This window comes from Malus domestica, chromosome 16 (genome assembly GCF_042453785.1).
Source record: "Malus domestica chromosome 16, GDT2T_hap1".
Taxonomy (NCBI): domain Eukaryota; kingdom Viridiplantae; phylum Streptophyta; class Magnoliopsida; order Rosales; family Rosaceae; genus Malus; species Malus domestica.
In genome coordinates, this window is record NC_091676.1 from 13,055,344 (window position 1) to 13,079,367 (window position 24,024).

Genomic DNA, 24,024 nt, shown 5'->3' on the forward strand with positions numbered 1-24,024 from the left:
GGGTGCCCATCTTCTATAATTTAATTTAAATCTTAGTGGTGAATAATCACACCTTTTCACTTCATAAACCCTACCTCAAGTGGCAACTAAGTAGAATATGCACTAGTGGAGCTAAGGTGGGTGCAATGGAATTCATTGACCCCAATAAGTTTGTTGGGCCACTCTGTTTTTTTTTTTGGGTGGAAAGAAGAAAAAAATGGGAAGAGGCATTGCTTTGGTTTTTCGAAGAATAAGAAAAAGAAAGGTTGATGAGTTTGGTTTTATAATGGGAGAGAAGGCATATCCTTTTGTTTTGGCAACATCCAATATATATTAAGGCATTTGCTTTGCCCAGGGCCGGTCCAGAGATTTTTGAGGCTTGGGGCGACGTAAAAAAAAGTGCCCTAACTTCATGTAAGAAAATTATTTATTTTCACACATAAGACATCGAAAAAAATATACTTAGAAAAACACTTCAAACTCAATAATTTAGAAACATAGAAGGACTAATTTATTTTGTATTGAAAGAGGGAAACAAAAAAACTTACAGGCTTACAAGTAGATAGATGATGAGTTTTGTTTTCCATTTGAACTTTGAATGTGTTTTTGAATAAATCGTGAGGTGTTTTTTTTCTTATTTACTAACCTTGTCAATATGGGACTAAAAAATAATGATGTTTTTGAGTCTTTAATTGATATGTATTATTAATGAATGGGCACTAAATTAAACATTTTGATGACACGTCATATAATTTGCAAATTTGGTCTACATATTATTCTTTGTTGAAGATTAGACTTGAATTAAAACGAATATTTAAAAATAACAACCCTACCTACTAGATAGTAACTAAAAATAAATTAACAACCAAACAAAAATTTGTAAAAATTGAAAAGAATAAACATGTACATAACATTTCGAACTTAGGACCTCTTGTTAATGTTAAACAACAAAAATCATTGTTTCTAATTAAACTTCTTGATCCTTTAACCAAATTTTATAAATTTATACTCTTATAAAAAGAAATTTGTAAAAAATAGAAAGTAAATAAGCACACATGGTGTTTTGAACCTAAGACCTTCTCATTATTTTCAAATGACAAACCACCATTTCTAGTTAAATTTATGTGTCTTTGAACCAAATTTTATAAATTTATACTTTTATAAAAACATATATAAATATACCGCCCTAATAATTTTGGTGCCCCTAATTTTTTTGGGCCCTGGACGGTCACCCTGCCTGGACTGGGCCTGGGCCGACCCTGGCTATGCCTTTTGGTTTTGAACAACAACAGAAGAGAGAAGAGCTATCTATCGACAGCTCCAATTTGTGAGCAAAGAAAAGAGATGAGAGCCACACCAGGGAGAGCATTCAGCTCTCCCATTTGAAAAAAAAAGCTCATGGGCCTACCATTTTGAGAGAGAAGCAGATGCAAAGAGTGAGAAAAACATGGGGCACTATTTAAAGAAGGCAGCAATTGCTGATTTAGTGTTCTCGTTGGATTACTTCATTTTTTGCTCTCCTTTGAGTAATCACTCATATTGGTGCTAGAGAAACTTGTTATGTATTTTTGTATTCTTTACTTGTTCTTTGTATGAGTGAGAGCTATTGGTGTATGTGGGATTTCATATTTGAGTTTGAAATCTATTTTTAAATGAAAGTATGATCGATTTTTGAAAGCTATTTTTTTGACCGCATTATTGTAAATTCCTAGCTCCGCCACTGAAAATATGGTCACTTTTTTCGCAACTCGTCATGTGTGGCCTAAGAGGTTGGGCCTTACATGCGAGATGGTCTATTGTCCAAACACCAAACAAAAGCAAAGACATGAGGTAAGACAAGAGAGTATGCCATGGTGGATCTGAAAATTTCTCCTTCTTGCAAAGGTAGAATTAAGGAACTTTTTGTATCTAAGTCAGAGGAATATGTTGATTCGACCGTCAGACGTCAGAATTTCTTCTTACCCTAAGCCCCCAAACGTTAATAACCTTTCTCGTGAGTACATTTTTGCTCACCACCCTCAAATGGTAATAATGCTCACCACCATATTTATCACCGTTAGATAAGTTTGAATTTCGATATTTGTGTGGTGGTGAGCATACACCATAGTGTATGGTGATGGGCAAAAATGCTCCCTTTCTCATAAGAACTTCCATAGTAGAAAACATCACCTTCATGCCACGTGCCTTAATACAGCAGACTCACCATAGAGTGTGATCTGCTTTGTTGAATGTAACCGTTACAAAAGGGACGGCCCAACGGATCTTTCTACGGCTTTTCAAAATTTAAAATTAGAAATTAAAAAGGTGAACAACAATTTATTCCCTACTTTCGTTATCTCCATCACGCTATCTCTCATTCATCATCGAAAACCCAAAGATTTTCAGTCTCACATCTCTTTCTCTCTCTCTCCCCCATCATTGCCGTGTCCATCTCCGATTTCAATGGCTATGGCTCTCAGACCCATCGACAATGCTCTCCCAACCACACCGGAAAGACCCAAAAAGCAAACCAAAGTTGCTGTTCCAATCCAGAAGCAGAAACCCGAATTCGGCCTCATAAATGACGAAAACCAGGCTCCGCTTCCTGCAACCGCTGATGCCGCCATCGACTACATCTCTTCCGAGAATCTCAAACCCATCTCAGACCCTGATCTCAAGATTCAGGTAATTCTCCATCTCATTGGTATTTTTCCCTTTCTGTTACTTTGAGTAAAACCCGATTGGTGTCGCCCCTTGTACTCGAGTTCGATTCTCCTTACTGGTGTATTAATGTCGCAGTAAAATTTTAATAATTTTTGAAAATTTTCAGAGCTTGAATGAGGGATTGGAATCCAAGGATTGGGTGAAGGTGTGTGAGTCTCTGAACAATGTCAGGCGTTTTGCACTCTACCACTCTGCCCTTCTGGCTCCTACTCTGTAAGTGCTTTTCTTCCCAGTTTCAACTTCCGATTCTGTGCTGTGAAGTCACTAAAACGACGTCATTTTTGTATGTACAGAGAGAAAGTTATGGTGGTGCTGGTCAAGGCAATGAAGAATCCGAGAAGTGCCTTAATCAAGACCTCGATTATGGCTTCTTCCGACATCTTCACCGCCTTTGGCGATGGTTTACTTGAGTCCGCGGCCTCTAATGCATTTGATCAATTGGTGTGTAACCCAGACGGTTTTTTTCTTCTTCTTAAATTTAAGGATCGTTTGACAACCATTTCGTTTAGTTTTCAATTTTTTTATGTTCTGATGAACGGCTTGGATTGTTCGATGCGTTCTTCACAGCTGCTGCAATTGCTGTTGAAGTCATCTCAAGACAAACGTTTTGTGTGTGAAGAAGCAGACAGGGCACTGAGCTCAATGGTGCAGTCCTTGACCCCTCTTCCTCTGCTTCAGAAGCTTCGAGCCTACGCTTCCCATGGCAACCCTAGAGTCAGAGCCAAAGCTGCCATTTCCGTCGCATCTTGCGTCGCCAAGATGGTATTTACTATGAAACCAAAATGTTCTCTTGGGCTATGACTTTGAACAATACCATTTTTCTTGTTAACCTTGTTACGAAAAATGGGATTTTGGTACCGATTTTCAGGGGCTTGAAGGAATGAAGGATTATGGGGTGGTTTCTTTGGTGAAAATGGCTGCAGATTTGTTGAATGATAGGCTGCCTGAGGCGAGAGAAGCAGCGCGGGGAATTGTGATGTCGGTATACAATGCCTATACAGAGAATGAAGAGGAGAAGCTGCGGGAGAATGAAGAGGAGACGCCAGAGAAGCAGGAGATTTGGCTAAGCTTTTGCCAGTCTAATTTGTCAACAATCCATGCGCAGTCCATGGTCAAAATTACTTCTTCTCAGTAGAAAGAAGACTATGATTAGGGTTGTGTTTTACTGGTAGTAGAAGCTACAGTTTGGTTTGTGATTCTGCTGGTAGCCTTATAGCAGCATATATAGTTTGAGAGTGCCATGAGTTTACATCTTCCAGCTTCGTCTAAAAGCTGTTTTTACATAATTTTATGTTGATGAAGTTCATCGTTTAATAAAATTTTCGTTGTTGATAATGGAAGAGTTGACGAAAGAGCTACAGAACCGTAATATACCAGCAATGCAAGTAACCAAACCAACCCCTCTGAAAATTCGGAAAAATATCTTTGAGATGGCAGCAATCTTACGGTAATATCTTTAGGGTTTAGATCTCTTTCTGAGCCGGCGTGCCATACACATACGGACAGTGAAACAATCCGGTGGTTAATACAACTAGTTTTCAGCTGTGTTCTGGTGTCTGCAACTAGAACATGCCACATAAATAACATGTATACAATTTGAAGATCAATACAACTAATTTTATGCTCTATTCCCACCATATCTTGTCTATCAGTACGAACGAATACATGGATTCCTACCTTCGAACTATTTCCCTCGCATCTACCAAAACCACGAGGAGACCTTCAGTTGAGATAACGGAGACCCAAGCCAAAAGCAATCCTGATTGGAGGAAGAACTCGAAAAAGGAAAGAAGTCAATTTTCAAGCACTTCAATCTTGTTCAACAAGAGAGCACAGCGCCGTCCCAACTTCTTCAAAAGGTTGCCCGGCATACAGCTGAATCTGCGCTTTCTTCACAAAATCACCCTCATGTTATCTGATTTTATGGCGTCGCCAAGTTCCTGCAAAACATAAAGTCCCTTTATCATCTTAACACTGATGACTTGAACGAAGGAAAATACATAACAATTTCATGGTTGGTTGGAGACAAAACCCAAACCAAATAAGACACAGAAAGAAGATCTCTTAAATGGAAACAGAAAACAGAATGCGATGAAGTTGCATATAGTTGTTCCATTAAAAAGCAAATGGAAGACGTGATGAATAAAAATGAACAAAAAAAAAAGTTTTGGTTTCTGTAAGAGTTAGAATCCCACATCGCCCGCGTGAGAGAAGTGAGCAAGCAAACAAACCTATAAAAGCCACCTTCCAAAGCTGAGAGAAGCATACCTTTCTCGGCCTTTTGGCTAAGATCAAGTGTAGTATCTGTTCTTATCAGTTTAATATCTGATACGTGGACCAATGGTTCACATGATATTAAATTAATTTTTTTAGGGGGAGGATCCGCTACAGTAGCTTGCTACTGGGATCCTTGCGTGTCGCTCAAGCGTTGCACTACTGCTCGGGCAGGCGCACCCTACCAATTGAGTTCAAATTTGAATTATTTTAAGTTATTAATTGCTAAGAAGAGACTTAAAATTATAATTTAATGTTTTAGTTAGTGGATATAACGAAAATAAATGTTGTATCTGATAAAAATAAAGAAACTAAAATTTAGAGCTTATTACTAAATTTGGGGTCTGAATTTATTTATTTGAGTAAGATAAGAAAATGTCAAAAGTTAACATCATAATATTTAAGCTAAGTGATTGAATTTGTTATTCATAAAACTGCGATTAAAATGTTTGATGTGTTTGGACTAGGCCACTAATCGGAAATGTTCAGTATCCTTATTCATCGTAACAAATTCGAGTTTATATTCTCTCGTCACTCGTTGCACTACGCTAGTACCCATTAAAGCTAGCCATTGCTCACTAGCTTGTGAGGTGCAATTAACCATCAGAAGTTCTAATTCACTATTGTGGCTGCCCACATTTTGAGTCACAATTTTTTCGGTTTTTTCTTGCAGACGAAGTGATGACGACAATTTCTTCAGTTTTTCTTGCAGACGAAGTGGTTTTCCTTTCAAATTTACGCTCAGATGGTGTTTGAATGGTTAATTTAGATGTTAGGAATTTAGGTTATTATCAACGAACCCGTTTGGTAAGCTGAGGGGTATACAGATTATGCCAGGTTAGGGCTCTACATCTTTTCCCAAATTGCTAGCAGCCATGCTTTTGCTGTTTACAAACATCTTCAGCAACTATTTGGATTGTGGTCCAATTTTTTATTTTCCATTCAGGGTGAGCCCATTCTAATTACTAAACCTAACCAACAAGAGGACGAAAGGACGAAAAAGAACCAAATAGAGAACTCACTTTGTCAACTAAAGAGAGTGAAATATCAGTTGCACACTTTTTAACATTAAAAAGGTTGTATCAATAGTGAGTTTGTAACCAATTTTTTTAATACAACGATATATTTTTACACTAAAGGGAGGGGGAGTTCGGCTAAAGTCACACAATGGGCAACCTAATTTGGCATCGAATTCACCATCCACGAATTCGTAACCAAATTATTCGTTCACCCCATTAGTGTAGATATATTATTGCATGAAAACATTAAAAAGGATGAATAATAAATTTTAGAACTGGGCAATAAACTAATTACACTCCATGCAAAATATATGTGACTCCTTCTAGTATCCTTGAACTAAATAAATAGCTACTATCAAAGTTTGATAATTGTTAAAGAGAACATTAGAAGAATATTTTATTATGTCGTGTATGAAAATAATCAGGGATGAAACCAGAAATTTAACTAAGAGGGGCATCTTAAAAAATTGAAGCTTTTTTTTTTTTTTTTTTTGTGACAAATAAAGCTAATTTTTTTACGAATGCTGAAAAAATAGTTACAAAATGCCTAATTTTATTACTCTATTGTCTAATTTTGATTTAAGTGTTGTATTAACAATTTAATGCTCATTTGTACAACTAAATATATACAACTCGACAAGATTGGGGCACTTAAGATCTAAGGGAGGAATTTTCACTATTTTATGATTAATACAATTACAAGGATAAATGCATATTCAGCATCTCTAATAGTAAATACTATATTTGGGTACCATAATATATTTTAAGCCAAATGCGAGATGTCTAAATGAACTAATGCAAGATATGATCAAATTGCTTAGGGTATCAGAAAATAGGAAGTGAATAAAATGATAGAATATTGTACCGAATTTTGCACTTCCAACTTTTAAGGCATTAGGGTGCATTGTAGACGTTCAAAACTTCAAGTTCCATCTTACAGCATAGCAATTAACAACCCGAAAATCGACACATTGGAGAAGACCTAACATTAATCTGGGTGCTAGTGATGTTTTTTCAAGTTTGTATAAAGTAAATGTCAAATTTTTTATGTATTTTGAAATTATATCTAGCGCAAGGACTTGTATCATCATAAACAATTTTTCTGTTGATAGGAAGCTGAGGGATTGTACCTTTTTATTTGCCAAGTTGTAGAAATTATCTTTGTTTGGTCAATTAACATTTGATCACTGTCCACAAATATATATATAACCCCAAATTTAATCTGGCTATAATGGAGTTCAAGTCAGAGATGATTCACATGTAGCAGCTCTCGCGGCAAGACGTTTTGCTTTTTGTAAAGTTAGAATCCCACATCGGCTGCGCAAGAGAAGTGAGCAAGCAAACACGCCTATAAAAGCCACATTCCAATCCTAAGGAAGGAAAACTATTCTCAACCTTTTGGTTAATATCAAGTGTAGTGTATGTTATTATCAGTTCTATGTCTTACACGCAGGATAATCCCTCACCAGAAAATGTTTGTGCTGGCGCACCCTTCCAAAACAAGATTAAATTTTAGTTAGACGTATAGACAGGTCTGAACCGTAAATAAATTATTTAAATTTTTGTGCTAACGGGATATCAAACATTAATAAAGTGGTGTTCTGCAATGTGTTTAGCAGGCTAATTTCCAAGATCTGATTCACTTGGCTGCCTCAATTTGTGTCACAATTTTCGTTTCTTCTTGGTCTTCTTGCAGACCAAGAAGAGATGACTACAACTGGTTTTCGTTGCGAACTTATTGAGTGATGGGGTTGAATGGTTAATTTAGACACTAGGAATTTAGGTCAGTGTCAAGGAACCCGTTTGATAATCTGAGGGGCTACCTCGTCCCCCTAATTGTAAGCAGCCATGCTTGTTTTATAATTCGGTGTATGGGTTTAATTTCTAACGTCTTAACATTGTAGACAAATTGATGTATCTATCTACAGCCTAATTTCTTCATGCTGGTTGTTAGTTCGAGAGTCACAGATTCAATGGTTCAGCTATTTGGACTCGGCCCTTTTAGTAATTTTTGCTGCTTACAAACAAGCGTCTTCAGTCCCATATCGACGGAAGGAAGAAAGCGTGGAAGTAAATGCTTGCTGTTTACAAACAACTGTCTTTTTCATCAGTCACAATTTGTTACTGGAGTAGCTTGGTAGGTCGATGTAACTATACGATGAGGACGATACTCACCAAAATTAGGCGTGTGCCCATTGCGGCTTTAAGCTAATTAGCCTTGCTCGCAAGGTCACACAATTTAAAAACATAGAAATTGTCGATAGAAAAGAAAACACGAATAACACATTGAAAAGTCGTTGAGGGAAAGAAAAAGATAAATCCAAATTTCTAAAACCCAACAAGCAAAACCCTTTTGGCTTTTGGCAGCTGCTGAATCTTCCTTCGGTTTTGCTTTTTGCAAGCGCAGAAGCTCGGATCTATGGACTCCTCAAAGCCTTCTGTCCGTCTTTCCGCAGCACAAGGGACTCTGGTATCCACCCAATCCAGCAACCCGCCGCCGCACAAGCTTGCTCTTTCCCGCACCTCTTCACTCTCAGGTTCTCTCTCTATCCGAGCTCCTCCTACCCCTGATTCCGATTCCGATTACGGTTCCCAGTTCCAAGAATTGGGTTATAGCTCTAGTGGTAATATTAGTAGCAGTGAATCTGATTCCGAGGCCTTCGTGACTGGGGAGGAGTTCGAAACGGCGTCGGAGAGGCCGCTGTTGGCCGACCCAGATGAGGAATTTCTCGGTCCTGTCGAAAGATACGAGCTTTCGTGGCCTTTTGTGGCTGACCCGGATGATGGGTTTGAGCCTGTTGTTGAGAAAGTTATGGTGGGTGACTCTGGGAGGGTTATGCCCGTTGCTCAGTTGTCATGGGAGAGTGATGATGATGGTGTGGTGGGTAGTGATGGGGTTTTGAGTGAAGTGGAAGACGGGGAGTTTTCGGTTCGGGTTAAGGTTCCGGGTAATGGGGTTGTGGAGAAGCTTAGTGTTGCGCCGAGGGTCAAGGTTTTCGAGATTGAAGAAGGAGAAGAAGAAGATGAGTTAGTGAAATCGAAAGAGTCTTTGGTGGTTGAACAAGCTGAACCTGTTGCAAAGGTAAAGGGTTTTAAAGCTGATGAGGGTTTGGATTTGAATAATTTTTTCGAAGCCAAAAATGGGATTGAAAATAATGGTGTTGCTGCTGCTGAGATTGAAGATAACCGTCGAAATTCTGCGGAATTGAGCGTTAGTGTATCGGAAAAAGGGGAGAAAGGCAAGTATGTGGCAGAAGAATGCTTTGTGCATTGCCCGAATAGCGAGAGGAGTAATCGTGTTGATTTGGGTGTTGAGGGGAATGAAAATCAGAATGTGGACTTGACAACCAATTCACACCCGAATCTAGTTCCCGAGAGTTTGTATTTGGAAAATTGTAATTTATCTGAACTTACCAAGGATGATGAATTTGAAAATGCACTGTGTAGTGATATACTTAAATCAATCACACTGAGTTCGCTATCTGTACCTCTCTTATGCGACAATGGGGCGGAAAATGTAGGTGCTGTGCAATTTCAAGGTGATACAGCAGCATATGGAGCCAAAGTGGAAGTGCTTTTCAAGGAGAAGGAATTCCCTATAGAGAAAGAACAAATCAGTTTCGGTCTGTTTGGGGAGAAGATTATTATCACACCTAGAGTTTCAGTTCTTGAAGGGGAAGAATCGGGGCCGGTGCTGTCGAAAGAGTCCTCGGTCATTGAACGGTCTATTCAAGCGCAAAGGATTGAAGATAATGGTCTTCCTGCTGCTGAGATCAACAAGGGACTTGGAAGAGGACCAGAGAAAGGCAAGTATGCGGCAGATGAATCAGTTGTGCATTGCCCTAATGGCAAAAGGAGTGGTGTTGATTCTAGTGGAAGTTCTGAGGCACCCGAAAGAGGAAAGCATTCAAGAACTGATTTTGGTGTTGAGGGGAATAAAGATCAAATTGGAGACTCAACGACATATTCAGAGCCAAATCCAGTTCAGGAGATTGTATGTTTGGGTAATGGCGATTTGTCTGAAGCTACTAAGTGTGATAGATTTGAATATGCACTGTGTAGGGATTTCCTTAAATTGATCACGCCAAGTTCCTCCACGACACGCAATCACATCTTTAGGGATGAGACCAAAGTCAAAAGTTTCAGCGTAAATGGAACAGCAGCTGAGGTAACTGTAACTCTTTCAGATGAAAATATGGTCACCGGACTCAAGTTTGAGGACCAGTTGGCTATTGGGGAGCGATTGGTTTTGGCCGGAAGTGCTGGAGCTTTGCAATTTGAAGGTGATACAGCACATGGAGCCAAATTGGAGGTGCGTCTCAACGACAAGGATTTCCCTAGAAGGCAGGACCCAACCAGCTTGGGTTTGTCTCTGATGAAATGGGGAGGTGGTCTTGTTCTAACAGCCGACATACTGTCTCTGTTCTCTGTCCGGAATTCTCAAATGGCTGTTCATGTTGTACTGGACAGCAAGCAAAGGGGCAAAATTGCTATAAAGACGGGCAGTTCAAACCAACTCCAAGTTGCAATTGTTGGGATTCTTTCAGTTGCGGCTTCAATCTTTGGGATTTTTCGCCCGAGATTCGGTGTTCAAAACTCAAGATAATAGGTGTAGTTTTCCTTTTGCTGTTGGTTGTACTTGTCACTAAATTTCAATGTCCAGCACTCTATGTTTATGAAACCAAAACTACGTATTGAAGTTGTTGTACATCATGTCTGAGTTCAGTCATTCCCAAAATTATCTACTCTGTCGTCTCTTCGAGGACATCTGATAGAACTGAAACGACAGAGAAAAGATTAGCATGGTCCATGCGCGAGGATGATACACATAAATCATTTCAATTGAACTTTCAAAAGTAAAGGGGTCAAAGTTATTCTGCCTTGCACTCCAAGTTTCTATTTGTTTGCCCTATTTTTCAGACTTGCACCCCAAGTAATTAATGTGCCCTTTTTCTTAATTAAAAATGATTGAAATGAACAAGCTCTCTGTTTATATAAACCAATCTTTAATGCACCATTGTTTATGTTGAAAAGCTTTAAAGATTCAAATCCCAATTCCCAATCATAAAAGTGTAAGAATTCTTCTTCTTAATTATTCAAATTCTCATTTAATTGTTGGTTCCTTTTGCAAATTCTTCTAAATTCTCTTAGCACTTGGCACACAAGTTGGTATCGTATCATATCGTGTAGATCGATTCTCATTATGCAATTGGGTTTAATATTTTATGTAAGTTATGAATCACTTCCGCTCATAAATACAATAAAAATTTATATATATATATATATATATATTTTTTTTTTTTTTTTTGTCAAACTTGCCTCAAGCTAACGACTTCCGTGAAAGACACGACAACCACTCAATTTTTCTTTAAGAAGTTAAATGTTTAAATTTTTATAAACAGACTCAAGCGTAGCCAAATTGATATGTAATCTATAACCATATTTAAATTTCTCTTCTCATAATATAGATTAATTTAGTATAGAATATTGTTTGTATTAAAAGACACTTTTATGAAGCTAGGAGAATAGAACCATACCCATGTTAATTTTTGTCTCATGATTTTTAATTACTTTGTGATTTATATAATACAACGATATATTTACATTGCGTGTTGTATGTATTTTATTCAAGTAGCATAATAGGTCAACAATAATAATTTTGTTTGAACTCGCCATGAACGAAAACAAAATTTAACTTTTCATGAAAAGAAATATCTTTAAATCGTACTACTAATTACTTGATTTATTTAATTCAAAAGCCAAAAATAAGAAAAGCTATAAGGGGGAAAAAAGCATACTACTACTAAGAAACAATATGTGAGGTGAAAAAAAGAAAGAGAAAGAATACGTGAGAAATTAAAAATTAAAAATAAAATGGGTTGAGCCGTCCACCCTACCCGTTTCTTTGACGGGTTCGAACCGGAAAAAAACAAACGGCTGTAACTTTTGGCTGGTTTTATCCGCATTCCGGATGGTGTTTCCCTCTTTCTGCTAACACTCCTCAGTCCCAGTCCCCAAAAATGGAGAAGAAGCTGCTCTTCCAATGAACTTCAAATCCTTCGCCGCCCACTCTTGGGCGCTCCAACCCAGGGAAGCCGCCATGGCTGTGATTCAGACCTCCCCCTACAGGGTATATACATATACACGCACGAGACATATATATACATATCTGTATTGGATAAAATGCGCACACACGCAAACACTTGTTTTGAGTTCGCAGTTGCGTTTCCAATTTCTGTTTGTTTCCCGAGAAAGTGTTGGGAAAAATTAGAGAGACTTGGAAGTTTGGTTTGACATTTCAAGCTTTGTGTGTTGTTCCAACATTTCTTTTCGAACCAAGTTCTGAAGTAGTTGAAAAGGGTTTCCCGATCAGTAACAATCAAAAGCGTCTTGTTTTTGTGTTTCCTTTTTGAAGTTGTAATTTTTGCTTGTCAAATGGTTCTGGTTATGAAGTGATAATGTGCTTGAATTCGGATTTTTTTAGTTTGAGTTGTGCCCGAAAGTGGATTACGATTCCGGTGTGTTTGTTTGCATAAAGTTAATATTTTTACCGGCATATGGGATTATGAGGCATTTTTGGGCTCTTTTCTTGTGGTGTGCACCAGTTGCTTGATGGAATGTCACAGAGAGACGTCTCGATTGTGTTCTCTATGGTTGGAGTTTTGAGTGAATTTTGATGCAAATAGAAGAAAAGATTATGAAATTTCTGCTGTTCGTAGCTATAATTCAAAAAATAAAAGCAGACAGAACTGATTCTCCTAAATCTGGAAACTGGCTCTTTTTTTTTCTTTCTATATGACAAAGTGCAAAGACACTATAAATTCTCTTAGCTTCTAATTGGAATTCGATAACCGAACTGAATCACTGGTGCCAATAACTAACTGTGAACTAAATTGTGACTTAATATTAACAAAGAAATTTAGATTTCCTTCCACACGTCTTACATGACCTTCAGAGTTCTGAATTGTTCTTTTCTTTTCTTCTTCTGAACTTCTTTCGACGTAGTTATACTTGAATAAACTGTTTGATTCATAATTGAGTTCAATTGGTCATTTGAACATTGGATTTGTATCTCATCTAACTCCATCTTAAATTGTGTTGTACGTGATCAGGTTCTGTCACAAAGAACTTGCTCATCTTTTAGGAGCACAGCTTCTGTTGGCTTATTTTATTTCAGAGACAGGTCTTCAGTTAAAGTTTTCTCTCTCTTTAACATGGCGCACTACTCTGCTTTTTCCAATGATGAGTTTGGTTCTTCCTCAAAGCGAAGATCTCGAGGACCTGTTATGGCCGCAAAGAAAGTAGCTGAAGGTGTTTTGTGTGTTATTATTCGTTTTTTGAAATTGGGTGCTTATAGTGTTGATATATCACATGATTTCAGAGAATTCCTTTTCAAATATTTAAATTTTTTGTCTGAAAACCGAACTAGTTGTAAATTTTGTCTGAAAGCCAAACACAATACTCCTTTTTTTGTTTAGGGAAAAAGCAAGAAGAGGGAAAATACAAGCACACGGTTGAACTGCCAAAGACATCATTTAGCATGAGAGCGAACTCTTTCACACGAGAGCCTGAAATCCAAAAAATATGGGATGACAATCAAGTTTTCAAGAGAGTTGTTGGTAAAAATACAGGGGTGAGTTTCATACCATGCCTTTCTTGGATTTAGGTATTTTTGACCTGGCATGACTTAATGGCAAACTTTTACTTTCTTGGTCAGGAAAATTTCATTCTTCATGATGGTCCTCCGTATGCCAATGGAGATCTTCACATAGGCCATGCTTTAAATAAGATTTTAAAGGATTTTATCAATCGTTATAAGGTATATATTCCTCCTCTACTTATCCATTCACTATGATACGTTTACATATATTTGGCATTTCATCACAAACAAAACAACCTTTTTAGTAAACAAAGGGGGTGGGAACACCCAACAGAAAGAAAATTACCTTGTTAACAGCTTGGAAACTGAATAGTATTGGTAAACCAAGTTCTAATTAATAAATAATGATTGTTCCAGATCACCAATTGCTTGCTAGCTTTTCGTATTCATGCTAATGTTCTAGCACTCTTGAGTCTTGAACAACAAAATGAATTGAGGGCTTGCACAACAATTTTAGCTCTCATTTGAATAACATGATGATATCTGGATTTCATTTGTTCTACAGTTCTTTTTAAGTATCAGAATAGGTCTATACATTTCTACTTTGGGTGGTGGTTAAGAAAATAAAAAAGCATGAGAATTTCATGCTGCTTTACAGTTATTTATTCAACTAATATTTTGATGAATTACTCTCTTAACATACTAAAAGAAATAAAACAAAACAGCTTTAGTTACGTAAACCCAGCTCCTGTCCTCTTTAAACATGCAAACTAAGCTACATTTGATTGGCTGTCAAACTCAACGACCCTTTCACAAAAATAAGTAAAGTTCATTCCTGTATTCTTTTTCTGTGGGCAGCTTCTTCAAAATTATAAAGTTCATTATGTGCCTGGTTGGGATTGTCATGGCTTACCAATTGAGTTGAAAGGCAAGTACTGCTTCGTTCATATTCATTTCTGTATCATGAAAACCACTTTTAGAGGGAAAACAAGTTGAAGAAGCGTAAAATCCTCTCGGTTTCTCTTAAACTTGCCTTCATTGGTAGAAACCAAGGTTTTTATTTTTTATTTTATATTTGAAAGAGAAGTAGAAAAATCCAGTTAAGTACAATAGGTTTACTTTCCTGGGTGCATGTGATGATTGACTTTAGCATCATTTCGATCATTTCAGTTCTTCAATCACTTGATCAAGCTGCTCGAAAGGATCTAACACCAATAAAGTTGAGAGCAAAGGCAGCCAAATTTGCTAAGCAAACCGTTAAAACTCAGATGGAATCATTTAAGGTAAATACCCTTTATTGTGTCTCATATTATTTGTGTGTGTTTTGGCTCTATTAGAGTGATTCTTTGGAGATGATTCTCTTGCCCTTTCAGGATAAATTGCAATTTAGTTATGTTGTTAGGATGTTGAATTTTCATTTTGAAAAGGAAAAAGAATAATAAAGGATTTAGTATTTAAACAGAGTGGAATATTCTTGAAGATTAATTGTTTCATCTGATTGCAGCGTTATGGAGTGTGGGCAGATTGGAATAATCCCTACCTCACTCTTGATCCAGAATATGAAGCTGCTCAGGTAGTCACAATGCTCATGCTTTGTTTGTAGACAATTAAACTGAATGTAACTTGTAGAAGATTGTCAACAATCCTATACTATGGTAAAGTGATTTCGAGACTTCATATAGCATTTCTTTTAGTAATAGAAATTACAAAAAAAGAAGAAGAAATATATGAAAAACGACCTAAACTTGCTCATCATTCTGTTAAGGATATTGATCCTATATGTTGCTGAGTCCGTACAAGTTTATCTCACCTGTGTCATATCATTTCCTAGATAGAAGTGTTTGGCCAGATGGTCCTTCAAGGTTTTATCTACAGAGGCAAGAAACCAGTTCACTGGAGCCCCTCATCACGAACTGCTCTTGCAGAGGCTGAGTTGGAGGTAAATCCACTTTTTCTGTGATCCTTGTGTAAAAGGACGTCACTTATCATGTATTATCTGATTTTGCTTTCTACATTGTATTGGTATAGTTCCTATTACTTGACTGAAACTTTTATATACAGTATCCGGAGGGGCATGTTTCGAGAAGCATATACGCCATTTTCAAATTGGTCAGTGCCTCTCCTACTTCAGGTGGCTTATTAAATGAGTATTTCCCAGATGTGTGCTTGGCCATTTGGACAACTACTCCCTGGACTATTCCAGCCAATGCTGGTGAGTTTCTTTGCTGCCTTTTTCAAATTGCTAAAATATTGGTAGCAGCATATTATTACAGTTTTTATTCATTATAGTAGTTTCTTTTTTTATTTTTATGGATTTCAAGGCGATAACAGCCTACTAAAGCATAAGTATTTGTTAAAACTCATCAGAAAAGTACCACAACTGTGGTATATCATTGTGTGTGAATAAGGCTCTACAAATAGAAAGCGCTATGTTTATGTTCATCTCTATTCTCTATAAATAAGCTGTTTACTGAAGCTGCCTGTAGTTATTTTGCTAAAATTTATTCAGCCTTGATTTTGCAGTACAAACTTCTTGATCTTAGTCATTATTAATCAGTCAATTTTTTTTTTTAATCTGTTTACATTATGCCTTGTGTATGGGACAAGGTTAACTGTTTGTAATTAAGCCTTAGCTTGATTTGGAATATTGGATGAACCGACTTTGAAGAGAATGTACCATTATAATCTTTGCCACTTCTCATTTATAATAGAACTTGCTAGTTGCTACATAATTAAGAATTCTCATCTTGCTAGTAATTCGTAATAATTAATATTTGTTTTCTTTCCTACATAATAAAGCATTCTCACTTGTAGATATGAGCAACTGCCTTGATCATTCTAAGTAATAATTTGCTCCCTGTTTCATTTCACAGCTGTTGCAGTGAATGCCAAGCTTTTATATGCCATTGTTGAAGTACAGTCACTCCCAGAAGATTCTTTATCTGATGGAAATAAAAAGGGAAGGCCTGGAAATTTTTTGAAGGAAGAAAAGAAGCCTTTCCTAATTGTCGCTTCAGATCTTGTGCCAGTGTTAGAAGCAAAATGGCGTGTGAAGCTTCTTGTTAGGAAAAGGGTGTCAGGTTCAGATCTGGAAAACTGCAGGTTACGAATTTAAAAAGATACCTATGAAGAAGATGTATATAACATAGTTATCTCCCTGTTTCCGTCACAGATGAAACTGAAAACTATTGACTGAGGTGTGATATCTAATTTTCATTTCAGGTATGTCCATCCGATATTTAATAGGGAATGCCCGGTTGTCATTGGAGGAGATTATATTACAACGGACTCAGGAACAGGACTGGTCCATACAGCTCCTGGACATGGTCAGGAGGATTATGTCACTGGCCAGAAGTACGGACTACCTATGCTTTCTCCTGTAGATGATGATGGAAAGTTCACTGAAGAAGCTGGAAAGTTATGTGGGCTTGATGTGCTTGCGGATGGTAATATTGCTGTTGTGAAATACTTGGATGAACATTTATCAATTATCATGGAAGAATCCTACAGTAAGTTTCTTTCCTTCCACTTGAGCGGATAATTAGGGAACTTTCCTATTATTTTTTCTTCCGGGTTATACCAACCTGAGTCAGTGACAAGCTCTTCCTTCTGCTATGCAGAACATAAGTATCCATACGATTGGAGAACAAAAAAGCCAACAATATTTAGGGCAACTGAGCAATGGTTTGCTTCAGTAGAAGGGTTTCGCGACGCTGTTATGGATGCAATTGGTCATGTAAAATGGATTCCACCTAAGGTATTGGTCAGGACGGCATAATGGACTAGTCTTCTTTGACTATTTATTAGATAAATAATAAGGTCATATTAATTATCTTGGACTCTTACATAATTAATTGTGCCCTTTGCTAGCTGCTTGTTTTCAACATTGCTTCATCATCTAGCAGAATTTGAATCCTTGTATTTGCAGTGTTTCTCAGTACTGATATGACAACTTCAACTGCATTTCCTCAACTTACACTAAGTTTAATAAATATTTCACTCATATTTAGGACAAGTAACCCGATTCACCTTCATTAAACTTAATAATTGATCCAGTTCCACCTGCCCAGATGGAAAATGTGCTTGGAAATATGAAGCTTATGCATTATGTTTTCCTAGGAGTTTTACTGATTTAACAGTTGTAGAATTAAACATTATTCATAGTTCTGGATTTACATTAGTTTGCATGGCCATTGTTTGTTCAGGCAGAAAACAGAATATCTGCAATGACTTCTAGCCGCTCTGATTGGTGTATATCGCGGCAGAGGACATGGGGTGTTCCAATTCCAGTCTTTTATCATGTCGATTCAAAGGAACCTCTGATGAATGAAGAGACTATTGAGTATATCAAGTGTAAGAGCCATATAGATATCACTTCCACTTTCTGTCTACTCATTGCCAAAAATATTGTCTAATGAAGATCTTAAAGAAGTTAATATTTGCTTTAGTTGAGCATCAGTTGGGGTTTATCTAACTGCATATGATACGAGGGTTTCTCACTTTAGCTAATGCATGTCTGTCCGTCTGTGCCCACACGGGTCTGTATTTGTGTTTTTTTTGTACTTATAAGGATATAGCTAGATAGATCAATCAATCAATATCCATATAAACAGACTGCTCAATTGATTAGCTTACTTTTAATTTTAAAGATGAATGGTGTATTTTGATTCTGTCAAGTCACCTATTTTTGCAGCTATAATATCCGAAAAGGGTAGTGATGCGTGGTGGTACATGAAGGTGGAGGATCTCCTCCCCGATAAATATCGTGATAAAGCATCTGAATATGAAAAGGGGACTGATACAATGGATGTATGGTTTGATTCAGGTATTATTGTTGTAATTATTTAACCTATGTCAACTCTATCTTCTGCTGCTTTATAAGAATATTCTTTATTGCTTGCTATGAATACATATAGATAATTTCATCATTGGTGTTTTTATTTTCCTTACAGAAGGGCAGTCTTGAAATATCTCATTTTGCATCTAATCCATTTGTATCGCCATGGTCATTTTTATAATGCTCATGTATGTAGTTATACTTGTTTGGTTGAAACACAATTGATTGTTTTGCTGGTATGTGGTACATATAATGGTTAGTTGTCGGTTTTGATGTATAATTGCCTTGCCTATTTGTGAACATATTTTTTTTAGGGTCAAATATTCCAGAATATAATTGAACTTTGCCTTTTCCCTTACCATAGTCTATATTGGGATCGGTAAGTGTTTACTACTTTGGATGTATGTGCATAACTTGCGTTTAACCTTTTCAGTGCTATAATTTAATTTAATTTTTTATGTTTCTTTACATGGATTTAAGTTAATGGATACGTTCTATTTTCAGGCTCTTCTTGGGCTGCAGTATTGGGAAAAAGAAATAGCCATAGTCTTCCGGCGGATTTGTACCTTGAGGGTATGGATCAGCATCGTGGGTGGTTTCAGAGTTCTTTGTTAACAAGTATTGCTACTAAAGGTAATGAGAATCAGGATATATTCATTTATCTTCACTATGCAATATAACAATGAATCTGGCTGTTTAATTTTTAGTTTTATTTTGTGTAAATAGCACATTTGTGCATTACTCCTTGTGTTTGAATTGTTATTAATTTTGGGGATAAGTCACACACATTTTCATTGGAAGTAGTGTTCTTTATTTAAGACAAAACATCCTGTGGTTCTGTCTGTCACCCATACCTGATGTAGTTTGTACTGTTATGTAAAGCAGTTGAATCTTTTGACAGAAAAAAGAATCACATATGTTGTAGGAAACATATGCGATTTTTTTTGGGTGCACGATTTATGTAGGATAAATATGGTTAAAAGGCCACATTAATCCTTCCATTGCATTATCTTCATACCCTTGCTCTTTCAGCATTGGCATCATAGTTGAATAAGAATAGTACATTGTTAATGCAAACCAGACTTAGATTGGTTGCTAGGTTATATCTTTGGAATTAAATATCTTGACTGCAGCATTGTAGTGACTACAATGTAGCCTTTAGTCTCTAACAACAGTAGTTGAACGTAGAGGGAAATGGTATATAATTTGAAAGGGTTCAGCAATGCATATACTTGTTTATGCGCAGGTGTTCATTCTTATGTATGGATTCTAAGCCACGGAGGCTGATTTCATTTTACAGAGAAGTATTTGTTTCAAACAGTGACACCACATGAATTTGTTACTTTTCTTTGTTACAGGAAAGGCTCCATATTCCAGTGTTATAACACATGGATTTGTATTGGATGAGAAAGGTTTGAAAATGAGCAAATCTTTGGGTAACGTAGTAGATCCACGGACTGTGATTGAAGGAGGGAAGAACCAAAAGGTCAGTAAAGTAAATTTAAACCAACTCAGTAACCACCTGAACCAATCTTCAACTGTATCTGGATACTAAAGTCTTGGTTCTTCTTCTGGCAGGATGGCTATGGAGCTGATGTCCTGCGTCTCTGGGTTTCTAGTGTAGATTATACAGGCGATGTAACAATTGGCCCCCAAATTCTCCGTCAAATGTCAGATATTTATAGGAAGATGCGAGGAACATTGAGATACCTTTTGGGAAATCTTCATGATTGGAATGTATGTTCAACATTCACTATTAATGCTTTTGAATTAACAAGTTTCACTCAATTAAAAGTTCTACACTTTTGTTATCTTAAGACTTTCAATCTTTTCTACCTTTTTCTGGATAAATATATGGGAATTTTAATGAAAAGCTCCCGATACTGTTCACTTTAACGAAAAACCATATTTTTATACTAAAAAGTCAATCCTGGTACTATTCACTTTACCCTTTATTTTGTCCTTATTGTTAAAATGCAAAGTTTTCAAACCTTTTTCATTAGTTTTCCTTAAATATATTTCATTGAAATATTGTAATTGTCCTCTCTCTCCCTCTCTCTCTTATTTAAAAGATGTTTATTTCTTTTTGTATGTTTATGCTGCAAGTAAGAATTCAGTTTCAGACAGTTTTATCTTAGTCTGTTGTTTTCACTTATATATAATTACATCCTCTTGGCAGGCTGATAATGCTATCGCATACCATGATCTTCCCATGATTGATCAGTACGTGCTGTTTCAGCTCGAAAATTTTGTGAAGAACAGTAGAGAGTGCTATGAAAACTATCAATTCTTCAAGATATTTCAGGTTAACTTTTTGTTTTTCTTGTTGGTTTGATTTAGTTGTGTTTCTGTTTAAAGCATACATTTTTATGCTCAATTAGATGATAGCATTGTTAGTGAGACTTTGTTTCTCAAAATGGCTCCTAGAATATTATACTCATGTATGTAGCAACTTTAGAGATCATCCCTCTCTGAAAATTGGGAGTTGAATGAGAAAGGATAAATCACAGAGATTTACTGAAACTGAGATTGTGCCAATTCATAAAAGCAGCATACAATTGCCAGTATGGCTGACAGTTTGGTACATAAACCAAATAATTTGAAGAAAAGCTTGTAAATATATGGTGGGTTATGTCCCCTTTGAAAGAAAGCTTAGAAATAAATCCACCATTCTTGGTTTCATACTGAGATGCCAATCTGAGCCACTGGAAAATTCATTTAAAAAGCACAGCACTAGATAGTCTCTCAGGGGTTGTTGCTACTGATTCCTGATTCTGTGTCAACTTAGCCCTTAATTTAGCTGGAGAACTTTTCTTGCAACTATTTACTTAGTTTTCTGCTTATTTTCAGATCATACAGCGGTTTGTCGTTGTTGACCTCTCAAATTTCTATTTTGATGTCGCCAAAGATCGCCTTTATGTTGGGTAATTCTTCCCTTGCTCAATGTACTAGTTCTATGCATGTGCATAACTCCTGCATCCTCATTCTGTGACCCTCGTGATATTCATATGCTTTTACATTGCAAGTTTTCATTTTCTGTAGACTTACTCATCTCTAAATTTCAAACATTGGCTTGCGATCTTGTAGTTTTAATCCCAGAATAAGTGAGGCGCATGGTTTATCATTTTCAGGGGCACAACAAGTTTTACTAGGAGAAGTTGTCAAACAGTTCTTTCAGCACTTCTCCTATCTGTAGTGAGAGTGATTGCTCCAATATTACCTCATTTGGCTGAAGATGTATGGCAAAACCTTCCGTTCCAGTACACTGATGAAGGTGGCTCTGCTGCTGAATTTGTTTTTGAATCAAGATGGCCAGCTTTGAACAACACATGGCTCTCTCTTTCGAAAGAGGAAACTGATTTCTGGGAAAAAGTTCTTGAGGTAATCACCATTCTGTTTAATGATCACACATTAGTACAATTTGGGGTTCGTACTATGCATGGCCTTGTGCTATATTACAACTGAATTGTTTAAAGGGAAACCTTGAAAAATTTAAACTATTGTGCCTATTGGTTTTCTTTCAAAATATAATCAATATTGTAAACTTAGATCTTCTTATTCGTTTATTTTATAGAAAGCATGTATTCACCTGTGAAATAATGCCAGATAAATCTAGATTCTTAAGTTCGAAGACGGCTCTTAGAACATTGAAAAAAATGACATGTTGATATCTGTCTCAACGTGTTTCACTTGTTTCTAATGCGTATGCACTTGTGACCAGTTGAGAACTGAGGTGAATAAAGTTCTGGAGGTTGCTCGTACGGAAAAGCAAATTGGCTCTAGTTTAGATGCCAAGGTCTACCTCCACACTTCTGATTCCAGTCTGGCCTCTAGATTAGTTGAAATTTCTGCAGCCGACAACGATGCAGACACATTGAATCGGATTTTCATTACATCTCAAGTAAGTATTTTGATGTTTTCAGCATACAATGGGTTCTCGTGATGGTCAAGAACAAAATAATTACGTTGTTGAGGAACTCAATTATAACTTATGTGCATATTCGAAATATATGTTTATATGCTTGCAGGCAGAGGTTCTCCCGTCCTTGGAGGAGGAGCTGATTGCGAATATACCGCACAAAGGAGAGTACCTCATCGAAGAAAACATCAAAGTCTGGATTGGAGTGTCTCGCGCTGGGGGCCTAAAGTGCGAAAGATGCTGGAATTATTCACCTCAAGTTGGCTCCTTTCCAGAGCACAACACTCTTTGCAGCCGCTGTTATAATGTGGTTGATATTCAACAGTCTCAATCTCCAGCTGTAGCTGTGGTCAGTTGATATTCAACCGCAAAATCTGAAACGTTCCAACCAACATAAGTCGATACGATATGCATAAGAATTATATTCACCACAAGTTGATTTGTTCTCTGTGTAGTATTCCGGCATTACGATATTTGCTCCGATTCCGTTTCTTTTCGGGTTGAGCAGACAAGTAGCTTTTGTACAGCATATTGTTGGAGCTGCATTTGTGCAGAGCACCAATTGAAGATTTTGATGAATATTTCAACCCATGGTAATTTCCCAACCTTTTTGAAGAAACTATGGGCTCCGGCTATAATCGTACTTTCTATGTGAGATTAAACTAACCGTTGCAAAGATCCATTTGATCTATACGCAACATCTGATTGTTAATTTTTCAAGCAGGGCGCAGCGGATAGAAACAAATTAAAATGAAATGAGAACATAAACGAAATAAAATGATAAATATGATGGATAGGTAGGGTCCACTATCTCCTAGTGCGAGGAGAGGCCTGAAAATCCTATAAACTTTGGGTCTAGTACCAGCCTACAATGTAGACACTAGAAAAAACAAAGCAACAGATTCTTAAACAAGAGAAAGACACGTAAAAATGAGTTTACAACTCAAATATCAATATGATAATTCAAACAACTTCTCCCCTTCTTCTTTACAAATACAAGTATTTATAGGCTTACAACTTAAAGTGAAAAATATGAAAGGTCATAAAAAATAAAGGCTTACAATATAACTCCTAAAACTAAATGATTTCATAAAATGTCGTTAACCTATGAATTCCATAAGCCACAAATTTAAAGCTAGATACATGCATTATAACTCTAAAAAATGCGTGTATTATATTATAAAACTTAAATCCCAGCTACCTGTAATTTTATGTAATAACACCTTTAGTCCTTGGCCTACATCATTCTCGTGGGGTTGGAGAGAATTCGTCCTCAAATTCGGATCATCATCTGATTTGGAGCGATAAAATTGAACACTACCGGTCCAAACAAATAGATATTTGGAGCATTTAATATTGACTGTTGAAGTGTGAAAAGCACCCTTAATAGCATACCTCGCAACCTTGACATTCTCTTTCATTTGATTTATAATGTCAACCAAAACTTTGGAAATTCTGAAGTAGAAGACATCAACCCCAATTAAATCAACATATCCAGAAGTTTCCAATGAACTCATTAAATCATGAAACTCCAACTTCACAAATTCTTTGTAATCAGCTTTTTTAATAATTAGACAAGATTCCATATCAACATTTCGTTGAACCACACAAGAACTTTGACAGCAAACGTGATAAGTACCATATGGAGAACGATCAAACTCGGGAGGAAGATCAAGATTTACGAGACAATCAC

At 36.8% G+C, this 24,024-nt stretch overlaps 2 protein-coding genes and 2 non-coding genes across 4 annotated transcripts; all 4 read left to right on the top strand.

Annotated features, from left to right (window-relative positions):
* Positions 1–2,252: 2,252 nt before the first annotated feature.
* LOC103416783 (uncharacterized) lies at positions 2,253–4,017 on the top strand. Its single transcript, XM_008355005.4, has 5 exons — positions 2,253–2,643; positions 2,789–2,895; positions 2,976–3,123; positions 3,250–3,444; positions 3,551–4,017. Exons 1-5 carry the CDS (start codon positions 2,422–2,424, stop codon positions 3,815–3,817), a joined length of 939 nt encoding a protein of 312 aa, XP_008353227.3. The 5' UTR covers positions 2,253–2,421; the 3' UTR covers positions 3,818–4,017.
* Positions 4,018–4,946: 929 nt separating this feature from the next.
* LOC114822354 (U2 spliceosomal RNA) lies at positions 4,947–5,141 on the top strand. Its single transcript, XR_003770431.2, has one exon. It is a non-coding gene; the product is annotated as a U2 spliceosomal RNA (small nuclear RNA).
* A 5,583-nt stretch (positions 5,142–10,724) lies between these two features.
* Positions 10,725–10,829, top strand: LOC114822361 (U6 spliceosomal RNA). Its single transcript, XR_003770437.2, has one exon. It is a non-coding gene; the product is annotated as a U6 spliceosomal RNA (small nuclear RNA).
* Positions 10,830–11,875: 1,046 nt separating this feature from the next.
* Positions 11,876–22,950, top strand: LOC103403761 (isoleucine--tRNA ligase, chloroplastic/mitochondrial-like). The gene is made up of 22 exons (XM_008342594.4): positions 11,876–12,105; positions 13,088–13,286; positions 13,454–13,608; positions 13,693–13,794; positions 14,434–14,503; positions 14,746–14,858; positions 15,080–15,148; positions 15,407–15,514; positions 15,637–15,787; positions 16,449–16,677; positions 16,798–17,084; positions 17,196–17,332; positions 17,781–17,928; positions 18,269–18,400; positions 18,917–19,045; positions 19,771–19,898; positions 19,991–20,149; positions 20,592–20,717; positions 21,263–21,336; positions 21,544–21,793; positions 22,134–22,313; positions 22,441–22,950. Exons 1-22 carry the CDS (start codon positions 12,019–12,021, stop codon positions 22,687–22,689), a joined length of 3,282 nt encoding a protein of 1,093 aa, XP_008340816.3. The 5' UTR covers positions 11,876–12,018; the 3' UTR covers positions 22,690–22,950.
* Positions 22,951–24,024: the final 1,074 nt, after the last annotated feature.

What these genes read in the sequence shown, in the direction of transcription:
- LOC103416783 (XM_008355005.4), top strand. Translation starts at nt 2,422, where the DNA reads ATGGCTATGGCTCTCAGACCCATCGACAATGCTCTCCCAACCACACCG. An exon ending in ACCCTGATCTCAAGATTCAG is followed by an intron (nt 2,644 to 2,788) that starts GTAATTCTCCAT and finishes GAAAATTTTCAG; the next exon opens with AGCTTGAATGAGGGATTGGA. An exon ending in GCCCTTCTGGCTCCTACTCT is followed by an intron (nt 2,896 to 2,975) that starts GTAAGTGCTTTT and finishes TTGTATGTACAG; the next exon opens with AGAGAAAGTTATGGTGGTGC.
- LOC103403761 (XM_008342594.4), top strand. Translation starts at nt 12,019, where the DNA reads ATGAACTTCAAATCCTTCGCCGCCCACTCTTGGGCGCTCCAACCCAGG. An exon ending in TCAGATCTGGAAAACTGCAG is followed by an intron (nt 16,678 to 16,797) that starts GTTACGAATTTA and finishes TTTTCATTTCAG; the next exon opens with GTATGTCCATCCGATATTTA. An exon ending in TCTGGGAAAAAGTTCTTGAG is followed by an intron (nt 21,794 to 22,133) that starts GTAATCACCATT and finishes ACTTGTGACCAG; the next exon opens with TTGAGAACTGAGGTGAATAA.